The sequence below is a fragment of the Telopea speciosissima genome, chromosome 3 (genome assembly GCF_018873765.1).
Source record: "Telopea speciosissima isolate NSW1024214 ecotype Mountain lineage chromosome 3, Tspe_v1, whole genome shotgun sequence".
NCBI lineage: Eukaryota > Viridiplantae > Streptophyta > Magnoliopsida > Proteales > Proteaceae > Telopea > Telopea speciosissima.
The window spans coordinates 32444454-32457258 of record NC_057918.1 but is presented as its reverse complement, the minus strand read 5'-3'; the positions used below and the strand labels follow the sequence as shown (position 1 = coordinate 32457258).

At 38.3% G+C, this 12805-nt stretch overlaps 1 protein-coding gene across 1 annotated transcript; it reads right to left on the bottom strand.

The window, feature by feature from the left end:
- Positions 1–5439: 5439 nt before the first annotated feature.
- On the bottom strand, positions 5440–6720 carry LOC122656287 (protein RGF1 INDUCIBLE TRANSCRIPTION FACTOR 1-like). The gene is made up of 4 exons (XM_043850773.1): positions 6395–6720; positions 6111–6290; positions 5824–6039; positions 5440–5737 (listed from the first exon to the last, which is right to left on the bottom strand). Exons 1-4 carry the CDS (start codon positions 6395–6397, stop codon positions 5501–5503), a joined length of 636 nt encoding a protein of 211 aa, XP_043706708.1. The 5' UTR covers positions 6398–6720; the 3' UTR covers positions 5440–5500.
- Positions 6721–12805: the final 6085 nt, after the last annotated feature.

The following is a 12805-nucleotide window of genomic DNA, read 5'->3' as shown; positions in this document are numbered from 1 at the left end:
CAGGTGTCCTGGGTGGGTCCCACCCCCCCTCTTGTGAGAGGCACTAGGGAACTGCACCGATCAGGGAACCATAGACGATAACGATACGTGCGAAACTAGACTCATGAAATTAAGAAGGGAAAAACTAGAAGTAAGAAATGAAATGAGTAAGCACAGGGAAGGAAGGTAAATTAATGAGACTGGATCTTATTGAGATGTTGGGAGTTACAGAGTTATAATTATTTGGGATTTTGGATGTGTCTTCGTATACATTATGCTATTTCCATCGAATGACTTTAGCTTTCGAATTGATTTTTTAAGTGGTATTTCTTGGACAATCACATCATATTTATTTGGTGGGATTGTGGTCGTACAATTAACACTTAATGCCGCAAAGATAAATTCAATTTTTGTGTTTCATAGTGATGTAGAGAAGATTTCTGAACAATTCTTGGATCGGTTGGATCGACAAAGTTCATCTGATTAGGTCGAAGATATTAATTTTCTAGTTCATCTTACGAGGGCCATAATTTTTTGCTAAGGTGGAGGTATGGGAGCCATAATACCTTTTCGGAAAGGACAACCAATGCTCTACAGGTAATCCAATAAATTCATTGGACTAATGTTTCAGAACCAAATTCGCACGTTTAAGGGATGCACGTAGCCTCCGAAGTTTTATACGTGATTTTCTGGATATTAGTGTCCTATTTTATTTTTTTATATTATTTTATTTCCTATTTTATTTAGGTTTTCTTTTCCTTTGCAATTCGACCTCCTTATATTAGGGTCGTTTTGGATGAAATAAAATCATCTTGAAGTTTATAACCTAATTGTTTTGTTTGCTCTTCTTCTTAGTTGGAATTTGGGTTTTTGATACCTTGAGGATTTGAGGGTCGTGAACGCTAAAACGATATCTAGCACCCATACTTCCTACTGCATCATTTGCATCCAAAGAATAATTGGCTATGGCTTGGAAGGCTCTTCAACCATGTACGGACTCCTATACCAGAAAATGTGGACTTCTCTGCATTACAATCACAACACATAAATTGAATTAACTCAAGCTAGCCAGAAGAAACAGAGTCACAGACAGGAATTCCATTAAGCCTTATCTTAGTTACAGGAGAACGAAAGGCATAAAAATGAAGGAATATAGAAAACACACTTACTTGGTTATTCCTCCGCGAAACCAAGGAAGACCAGAGAAGAAAATTTCACCATCATATACAATAAAACCTTCAAGGTAGAATATTTTTCCGTTCTAAAATAAAGAGTAAATGCGTTATCATTGACTTAGGTTAGAAGTCCGAATTTTATCAGGTGAACCGGGGTGCCTAACACCTTTCCCGTACGGTAACCCGACATGAACCCCAAACTTTGGATCAGATCAATTTGGATGGAGTCATTTTTTGTTCTTTTTAATATGGGTCCTCAACCCTAATCTAAATGACGACTCTTTGTTAATTTGATACCTTAAACCCCCCTCCTTTTCAATCAAATGGAGGGAAGGTTTCCCCAGAACCCTTTGTCCTCATAGTCGGGTTCTAGTTCCATTACAGCTACAAAAGCTTAAACACAAGCAAGGGAAATCACTCTGTGAGGTATAGAGTAGTGTAGAGAGTTATTCTAAAGATTTAGATTCTCCTCTTGTGTGTATATCTTTGTCTAACATATGTTTTAGTTGACGGAAGTACTATTTCGTCGTTTATAATTTTGGTGACAGAAACAGCCTCTTTGTGAAACAACTTCTTTGTGAAAGCAGGGATAAAGCTACGTACTTTATGACCCTCCCTAGACCCCAAAATAGCGGGAGCCTCGTGCATTGGATATGCCATTTTATATTCTTGGTGATAGCATTGTAATTTCAGCGAAAGTTGCCTAAAATAGCTTTTCTTGTAGTATGGTCCTCAGGGAAAACGTAAAGGAAAAACAAAATGACCAAGCAGGATTTCTTTAGGGGTGTAAATGAATAGTCGAAATCCATTTCCGTATCCGTGTCCATATCCGTTTAGCACTATCCGAATCCATCCGAAAGCTAAACGGATGCGGATGCGGATAGGCTATAGCTATCCGAAAAGCTATATTTACATATAAACGGATAAAATATCTGTATCTGTATCCGTGTCCGTATCCGTTTAGTACTATCCGAATCCGTCCGCTAGCTAATCAGATGCGGATCGGATGCGGATGCGGATATAACACTATCCGAGCCGAATCCGATCCGTTTACAACCCTAGATTTCTTTTCCTTGTAGAGAACTCAGTTTAAGCTTTCAGGAATAATCTTTAATTTCTTCTTGATGATTCCATTCATCAAGCTATCAATTTCTCCATCACCACCAGGGGAAATCCTCTTGGAGTCTAGATATGATGGCATCCACTAGAAAATTGTAGAAATCCTGCATTGCTGAACCCATTCTGTACTTGTCCTCCAAGTTTAAGCTTCAATTATCCATCTAGCTTCAACCCAAGCTTTCCCCCAGTGGCTTGGAAGGCTCTTCAACCCTGTACGGACTCCTATTGAGCCACCATAACATGTGGGCTTCTTCTGCATTACAGTCACAACACATGGCCAGAAGATAGAGAGTCACCACACCAGACCAGAGGAATTTCACTAAGCCTTGGAAGGCATAAAAACGAAGGAATACAGAGAAACACACTTACTGGGTTGGATCTAACGTAGCCCCATTGAAAAAGTTTATTATCAACTGTGTTTGATTCTGTTTTAGGGAAGAAGGGAAAGAACTGGGCCACTAGGGGAAAGCTTGGAATTGTGTGCAGAAAGGTGCATCGATCACCTGCAAAACCGATACAATACTGATATGGTATTAGAATGAATTGGTCAGATCACACAACTTTACCCCTAATTTCTTTTAAAAATGAGTTTTTTTTTATACCATTTTACCTTTTGTACCGTGTCACCGATATGTTATCGACATAGTATTAGGATCGGTTACCTACAAACCCGATACGTATCACCCGATAAGATACCAATACCACAAACCATGGTGAGGATCCTATCATTTGAATTAGTTGAATTCCAATCCAATTGTTTCAAATTTAAAATCATCTCTTACGCATGGCCCCATTCATGAGTCATCATAAAACTCAGAGCGATTGATGATTGAGCGAGTGGTGGATGGTATTTTTGGAGTATTTCTTTAAAGAGACTGCCTTACTGACACAAACCAACCCTCTTCCCCCCTAAACATGGTTTTAGTGTACAGTATTAGATTGGTATCGATCACTTTCAAAACGATATGATACTATTACGTAGGGGTGTCAACCGGTCGGGCTCGGTCGGGTCCGATCGGGCCTAGCCGGATCTTACGGTGCTAAAAGCATGCACCATGACCGCCCGTTTAAGTTTTTGGGCCGGGTTTGGTCGGGCTTGATCGGGTTAGGTCGGGCTTTGGGTTATAAACGAATTGTCATAATCGGGTCATAACCGGGCTGTGGGCATGTTTAACTCTAAACGGGCCTTAATCGGTCTCTAAACGGTGCAGCCACATAGGGCTTAAGAAAAAAGCTGACCATTAAATCAAAATAAAAACTTACTTTAAACTTTATATAAAGATAGTTTATATATGATAGTTGTCATATGGTAATGAGAGATTAATTTGATTACTAAAAAATACTTTAAATCAAGACAGGAAAAAAATATAAAATATAAAGATTAAAAGTATCAAACTAACTGGATAAGTGAAAACTGACCTGGTAAAGATTCTTTTCCAAGTCTAAGCTGACCCTGAGAAACTCAAAGCCAATTTTTAGGCGTGACTTTCCCTTGTAACACAAGGGGTTTGAGCGAACTTGAGAGGAGTCAACAAACTATTAATAAACCAAATACCATAAACCCCTTAAGTTGGTTATTTATTGATTAATTTACTGTAAGGAAAGCAGAAAAAAAAACTGAGATTTTATTTATCTGTTCAGATGTATATACTACCTCATCTCTCCTTTCTTGTTCTTTAATGGCGAGGTCAATTATATCTTGGGTTGGGATGATTTTCCATTTGGGAATGATCTTGGAAAGCTTCGCCAATGCACTAATAACCAATGGATGAGGTCTCATATCATCTGCAATTTGTAACTTACAGTAGAAATAAAACCAATTAGTAGTTAAATCGGGCTAGATCGGGTTGTAATTGGGCGGGCTAGGTCGGACCTGGAATCGATCGGTCTGGTCGGGTGCCTGATGGGCTAAAACTCCACACCGGGACTGCCCACTTACTAAATGTGTCGGGCTTAAACCCGACACGTTTAGTAAACGGGCCGGGCCGAGCTTTAATCGAGCAGGCTCGGTCCGTTCTATCGGGTCGGGCCTAAAATTGACACCCCTACTATTATGGATCGGCATGAATCGTCTTGTATAAGACAACTTTGCCCCTGAATTTTCTTTAAAAAATTAGGTTTTTGATTGTTTTACCAGCATATTATTGGGATTGGTGGTTAGCGATTCCGATACAGGCAATCTGATATCAATACATCAACCACACCCTCAAAGTGGTCAATGATAAATTGTGAGAAAATCATTTGGAGTGACATGGGCATGTGCCTGATGATTTGATTTAGATGGATTAGACGGAAAACTAAAAAAAAAAACTTATCATAGAAATGCATATGATGTGGGTTGCTGAGTTGCGATTTGGGATGAGATGTATACTATGATTTTATTGTTATCTTATATATCAAGTCAATAATTTTAAGAAAATTCACATATTTGAGAAAAAATAATTCCAACATGAGGGGACAATTAATTTTAATAAACACGTAAATGTTCGGTGAATGCTCCAAATTACCAATTACCATTGACCATCACCCTTCACCAGCATTTGGACAAACGTTGACGTAGAAAGAAGTAGGAGGAGAGAGAAACTAACGAACTAGTTACGTATGAAGGACATATGGACAATCACAAATATTTCATGGTAGAGAGAGAGGTGAAACAACAAAGAAAAGAAAGCCCATAATTGACGGAGTTTCAGTTTCCCCCAATTATCAATTTTTGAGATCCTGGAAAGTTGATTTGCCAATTAACATGACTTTTGGAGTTTTCCCCCCTCCCCCGTGGTGGTGCAGGTCATAGCACTATTGATTCCCCTTCATATATTTTTTTATTTTTTCTTAAAAGAAAGAATAGAAAGAAAGAAAGAAAGAAAGAAAGAAAGAAAGTAAGAGCTGTTGATTCTTTAAATATAAATTGGGCCATGTGGTTTGTGGGCCTAATCCCAACAATTTTAGTAGACTTCCACAATGACTTTGCTTTACTTCCATTAATTAATTCCATCATATACACCTTCCAACCTTTCCCTATACTACTAACCCCCCCCCCCCTCCTCCTCCCCAGCTCCATTATTGCTGCTCTCCCTCCCTCTCTCACACCCCAATGCCACAACCACAGGAGTGTCAGTAGTTTTGAAGAGAGAGACAGAGAGAAACACCCCACTAGTAGTAGGAGTTCTCCTTGGTCTTAATTTGCAGGAATTCAGGAAAACGCCTTTCCTTCTCAGACTCTACTGTTAAGGCCCAAGGGGTGCTCTATGTGGAATGCCCTTCCTTCTTCTTGGATTATTGGCAGGAGGAGTAGTAGTAGGAGGAGAAGGAGTGGAAGGGTATATGTCATGTGGGCTCCCTTCATCTTCCACTCTCCCCATTGATCTTCTCGATATCCCTTCTCCTCCTCCTCTTTCCATCATTTCCTCATTCTTGCTTTCTAAGCTAAAGCTCGCATTCCCATTCCTCTTTACTCCTACAAGCTAATCAAAATACGAATAATGATTGTCAATAATTGGTGAATCAAATTGAGAAACAGAGGACAAGAAAAGATAGAAACTGAACTGACCTTACATCCCAAAGAACAGAAACGAAATGGGGCCAAGAGGCTTCTCCCACATATCTCACACATATGAGACACTCCTTTACCAGTCTTGGGTTGTGGCCTCTCATTAAGAAACATAACTCTGGCACTGTTTATCACATAAGTCTGCACTCCACTGATGTCAAGAAACTTTTGGATTTCGGCCATTCTCACCACATCATGATACGATGACCGCCTTATCTGCATAAATATTACATCGATCAATCATCATCTTCTCCAATCAATTAAAATGAAATTTTCTTAATACCCACTTGTATTACGCGATGATCCTTGTGACGAGACGAACAGCAATAGAAGCAGAATGCATCTCCATTACAATCAAGGCAATACATATTGCATTCACTCCGGGCGGCGTCACTGTGTATCCGGCAAACAGCGAAGAAGGCTGTGGAGAGAAGCGATTCGAGCCACGGCGGCACCCGCATTGACTCCTGTGACCCACACACACAACAGAATCCATGAGTTCGACGAAATGCGCCAAAGAAGGAAATTGTATTTCTTCATTAATTTAGTTAGGATTTCTTTTTTTCTTTACCATTACAATGGCCTATCTTTCTGTAGTGGGTGCTCAATTGATGAATGCAGAGTGTGTATTATTGACAATGGTGGCCACTTCCCAGAAAGACATGAAAAGGGCAGAAACAGAGAGAAGAAGGGTGAAGAAGATGCATAAACAACCTGCAACTTATAATCTAACAACAAAGAAACGCCTCGGTTAGGAGACGATTCGTATATAAACAAATCTCCTCAACCTTACCACATCGGACGATCCATATCAATCTTGGTGGCTCAAGTGGGTTACTGTCCGTTGGATGGAGAAAAGGTAAAGGTATTAGTTTTGGCGCTTACCCTGCTTCTTTGCGTCTCTTCGTAGGCCGTGGGAAGCTGATCGTGGCGAGGCAATACAAACTCCGTCCCACGTGTCTGCCAGTTGTGCAGTATCGTCCACGTGGACTTTCCCTTCAAGCTGTTACCTTTGATAATGAGTAACAACGACAGTGTGTGAGGTGAAACAGACGAGAAGTATTTTAAAAAGTAAAAAAAGGAGAAAATTGTGATACCCAAAATATCCTCGTATGTTTTTCTTTATTACGTTTGAGGTTTCCGCTGACGTAAGCTTTGTCACGACATAATGCTTTACGTAATTTCTGGGTGGCATGTCATGCCCGGAATAATTTATTAAACAAATAAATTTAAGAGATCCGTTGAGCTGTACCTACGGACTATATGAGACATGAGGATGAAAATCTACAAAATTAATATATTATTATTTTTATTATTAATTACTTTGGTGTTGATCTGGATTTTATTATTAAGAAAATCAATGTTTATTATTTTAATTTCTCATAATTTCGATAAGTACAAAATATTATTTAGTTTACCATATGAGAATCAAGTTAGGATTTGTGAACCCTAGGATGGTAGGTGAAACATCACCCTCTCTATGGATAGAGAAAACCTATTAGAATGGGGATCAGGTTCCTTGAGACATGATCCGTGCCCATATGGATTCCATTGTCCTCGGAAAATTATTCTTTCCAATTCTTTAAAATGTGGCAATGCAATAGTGCTAGGTCGAGATGTCGACACCTGGCAGCTGTCGCATCCAACTATCCATATCAGTGAGTTCAGACTGTTGGATGCGGCAGTTGCCAGGTGTCAACATCTCCACCTAATACTTTCGCACTGCCACACTTTAGGAATTAGAGAGGATAATAATACGTTGTCCCTTCTATGGGTCCCTTGGATTCCATATGGGCACCGATCAGGTCCCAAGGTCGGTCCACGTACGTGGACCTGGTCTATATTCAACTTAGTCCTATATATCTAGAGTTGAGACCACAAATATCCCATTCAAAAGAAATACCACTTCAATGGCTAAGATGATGGATTTGATCATAATATTCCAATCTAATAGGGACCCACTCAATGATGGATATATATGTCACGGGATTTCCATCCTTAGTCCCACATGTAACTCTTTTATGTAGCTTTTGAAGAGTTCGGGTTAACCACAGATATGAGATATGTGATCCAAAAGAAATACTAATAGATGACTTGATCTCAACTTATTTCTATCTTTTTTTTTTTTTTTTGTGGGGAATCTTCTTCGGGAAACTAAAGCTAATTTGGTGATTGTGAGGGTAAGCGGGTAAGAGAATGGGGGGAAGGTTTAATTTTCCTTGCTCTTTCTTAGTACATACAGTTACAAGGGGTGGGGTCAAGAAGATTCCAAACGTGCCTTAAATGGAGATACATAGAGATGTACGTTACTTCAGAGGAATTTTTTTTTTGGTTGGATAAGATACTTAAGAGGATTAAGGGAGGAAGGAAGGAAGGAAGGAAGGAAGGGAGCTTTTAGGCGTTCATACTACGTATGCTTTGCTTGAAGTGCTTTAGTTTCGATGGATAGATGGAGTTATGGGAAGAACCCTTTATGTGAGATTAAGCAAAGAACAGCAATGGCAACCTGCACCCTACACTACTCTTCAATGCCAATATTCTCACATTTCATGTCCAATCAATGTTTAGGTATCAAGAAAAGAATACTTAATGGGAGAGGGTTCTTTGAGAAAGCGGTACAAGAGAGTGCGTCAATAAGAAGGGACGGAATGGTTTTGTACCTAGAAGGTGAGAGGTCATTTTATGTGTTTGAGAGAGAGAGATGGAAGAGCTAGAGAACCTTTTCGTGTGTTTGGTTAATGAGAAAAAGTAAACGTTGTCAATGGGTACTGCACTCTCATAGTCTTAGAAAAGGTACACATTGTCTGTGTGTACTTCTCTCTCATAATCTCTCACTTTTTGCCTCTCTACTCTCTCATCTCAATAAATAAAGATAGGGAGAATGTTTCATATCTGGTAGTTGAAGATATGCACATAGGAAACAATTAATAAGGGTAGGGTTATCATTTTAGATGGGAAAGGAGAAAGATAAAGAGAGCGGTACTAGTGGAGGCTTAGGCCTGATTTAGTATGGTTTCTATTTCAATTTCAGAGGGTGATTTTTATTTCTAAAATTGTTTAGTTTGATTCTTGCTCCGTATTTCAGTGAAACAAAAATCAAGTGGAATAGAAATTCTAAAATAGCCTAGGAGTTGTTTCAAAATGTCTATTTCATTTGATTTCACTCTTGATCACATGGTTAATTTGATGGGTAAAATAGTAATTTCATGTTAAAAATATAATGTCATCTTTCTCCTTCTCCTAATGTTCTCACCATCACCATGCTGCCACCACCACCGCCACCATTGCCACCATTACCACCATCGCCGCCCTTCCCAAAGAAATATAGAGGCCAGATTTTGTATGATTTTTATTTCAATTTTGGATTGATTTCATGAAATAGTCAACAAAGTGATTTTTTTGTTTTTTTGTTTTTTTGTTTTGGGTAAAACAAAGAGATTTTTTTTTTGTCAAGAAATTGAAATTGTTTTTGTTGTATTAATGTGAAATATTTCAAGAATAAGCAATCCGTTTGGTAGTTTGTTTTTTTTTTTTTTTTTTTTTTTTAACCCAGAAACCCCGTGGAGGGAGAAACGATTTATTCTTCCTCAACGGGGAAAAAAATTTGATTACAATAGACGCGAGAGACTCACAATCCATTTGGTAGTTCAACTTAAGAGAATAGATTCTCTATATTTATTTAAGAGAGTGAGTTTGGTGGTAGCAGGAACGGGGCAGGGAGAAGGGGGTGGCTGTAATGCCCCGTGTTTTCAGTACCGTTATTTAATATATTTTATTCGTTGTGCAAGCAGGTTTGATTTCAGAATTTCGAAGGAATCCGGTTTGGATGTTGTTTGCCTTAAAGTAAGTTTGATATGTGATTGGTTAAATATGTTTTGAGGTGAATTAGAGTTAAATTAATATTTAATTGTATTGTTCGGATTATTATATTATAATCTTATGATGAGTGTATTATTTTAATTATTTTATTTGCCTATTGGGATTACTTAATGATACGTTAGTCTTATTTGAGCTATATTGTTGTTTATTTGTTATTTGGATTATTTTATTAAAATATGAGTGATGACTGGAATATATTATTATTTATTGTTGTTACTTCGATAATTTTATTATTATTATTATTATTATTGTGGTTTTATTTAATTGAATGTTTGAGTGTAATGTAATGTGCTAAGTTTGATTTTTGGTTTGGCTCAGTAGGCCATTTTGGTTTGTATCTTGCTTCATGGTTTTGATGGGTTCAATTTAAATATGGGTTCTTGTTATTGGTTTGATTCAAGGCTTGGTTTAAGTTCTTTGCAAGGTTAATATGGGTGGAAGGCAAGGGTATTTTGGGAAAGGAAATGTTAGGTAGACTTGCATTGTTTTTTACTGGATGTAAAGAATGTGGACTAAGGAATCTAAGGAGGGCATTATGGGAAGTTTGCTTTTGTTAGTCTTGTTAGTTACAAGGTTGCAGATAATGCTCTAGTTCTAGGGAAATAGAGGAGAGAGAGGAGAGAAAGAATAAAGGAAGAAGTTATAGAGAGGAATTGTTGTGGATGATATTGGATTAGTGAATAGGAGTGAGCATTGTTGAGAAGCTGTGCAAGGAAGAGGAGAGAAGTGAAGAGAGAGAGAGAGAGAAAGAGAAGAGGACTGAACCTATTGCTATATGTATGCTTAGTCCTTGAAGTTTTAGGTTAGAGAAAAGAGAAGAGCTAGAGGTAAGTTGCTTTGATTTTGTTGTGGTTTCAATCTTTTGGTGTTGATTGTGGGTTAGATGGGTTACTAATATATATTAGATACTGTGTTTGCAAGGATTTGGTATGTTTGTGGTTGAAACCCCAAATTTGAAGAAGGATTGAGAAAGGGTTGGTTCAAAGAAAGAGGTTTTACAGCTTCCTGAAGTGTGCAGAGAAATCAGGGGGTAAGATCATTTTGATCCTTTAATAGATGATGATTTTAGTTATTTTTGAGTTAGATTTTGGGTTTCAGTAGGCTCAGTTGTGAGCAATGACAATGGAGTTCACGAATTAGTTGCAGGGTAGGAGTGTAGGACTGCAACAGGATTGGGTTGGGTCGGGTTTTTTGAAACTCCAGCCCAACCCTGAGTCCCCTTAGTTGGGCCCAGGCCCAGTCCGGCCTTGACTCAGGACCTGAAAAACTCCAATCCTGACCCACCCTCAACGTCAGGCCGGACCAACCTTTATTTGCTCACACTGTGAACAATCTTAGGCATGAGGAGTATTGATATGGGTCTTCTGAACTTGCTAAACCATCAGATTGGTTGGTTGATTAGAACTCGCTAACTCAAATAAAAGATTTATCAATAATAAAAGAAAAAATATTGATACTCAAACATTTGCTATAAAGATCTACGCATCTCATTCCCATCCCTAGGATTAGAAATACGTGTAGAATATCATAGGCTTTGAGTTATTATATCAGAATTCAATAGGAACATTTGAAATTGAAATTAAAAGTCACTAGACAATTAACCCCTCCCTCTGCTTCCTCTGCTCTCACCGCCCTTCCCAAATCCCCCTGCTCCATCATTGCCCACTTCCCTTCCCTATCACCGCCACTGCCCTTGCTCCGAACCACCTCCTTCTCAAACCGACATATACCATGTATTTTATTCCATTAACAAAAACTGTCATTATTTTATTCGAGGGGCAATTACTATCATTCCCCTACACTTAGCCTATATTTTCTAAAACTCCCCCACCTTAAACTTTCTTTTGGATATTTCCCAACTTGTAAATTCTTATATCTCGTTCTCCCCTCATGTTTTTAAATACCTAGATTGCCCTTCCTTTTCACCATATAACCGGCTAATCCATTCTTAAAGTGATTGGTTCAAAAGTTGTTTATACCGAATCAAGAAAAAGCAACAAACCAGTTACTCCATTTTTAACGTGACTGGTTCACTAGTTTGCTTTTTCCGACCTCCTTCTCTACAGCGGGAAGACATTTTTTTGTTATCATTCTTTTTTATTATTTTTTAATCCCTAAACCTCTTGTTGGTACCTTATTGAATGTACCACCAACCGAGATCGATACCGATTCCATCCCAATACGACTGAGACCAATACTGATCCCATCTCAATACCGATCTTGCCATCGATTACTAAATCCATGATGATGGATGAGACAAAAACAGAAGAAAAAAAAAAGAAGATAAATAGACATATGTCCTTAAGTGCTTATGCATTTAAATATAATTCAACCAAAATAAACTTAATCATATTAAAATACATAAGGGGAAGAACTACTTCGTTAGTGGGAGGCATGGTTCGGAATCACGAATTGGATCTGTCGATATCGATTGGATAGGATCGGTATCGATCGAGGCCGATCCCGAGATTAGACCGATATGACAAGGTTTGACTGGATCGTTCCTTGGATCGGCTGATCCAATCTTTCTTTTTTTTAATTTTTCAAAGTTAATAAATTTTTTTATTATTTTGTATATTAACTTGACCGATACTGATCGATACCAACTGATATTGACCGATCCGATCCCGAGATCACAACACCCACCAACTCTGGCCAATACATGACCCGATCCATAAAAAAATTGATTTTGGGGGGTTTTTTGACCGATCCTATTCGATTTGTACCGATCTGATCCCGATCTGGAAAGGTTTCGGCCATGACCGATACCAAGTCCGATACCTAGATTTTAAACCTTAGTGGGAGGAATGTTGAAAAGCCAACATTTTTCTTTCTTGGTTCGGTAAAAGCAAACTTGTTAAAAATAGAGTAGTCAATTGACTCTTTCTTGGTTCGGTAAAAGCAACTTGTGGACCGCTTACAAGTCACTAAGAATGGATAAATAGATTAGCTGTACCAAAAAGAAATAGATTAGCAGATTACCAAGTGAAAAGAAAGCACAACATACGTATTTAAAAACATGAGGGGAGAAGGAGATGTAAAAGTATAAAAACAGGAGAGTATCAGAAAAGAAGTTTAAGGTAGGAGAGTTTTAGTAAATATA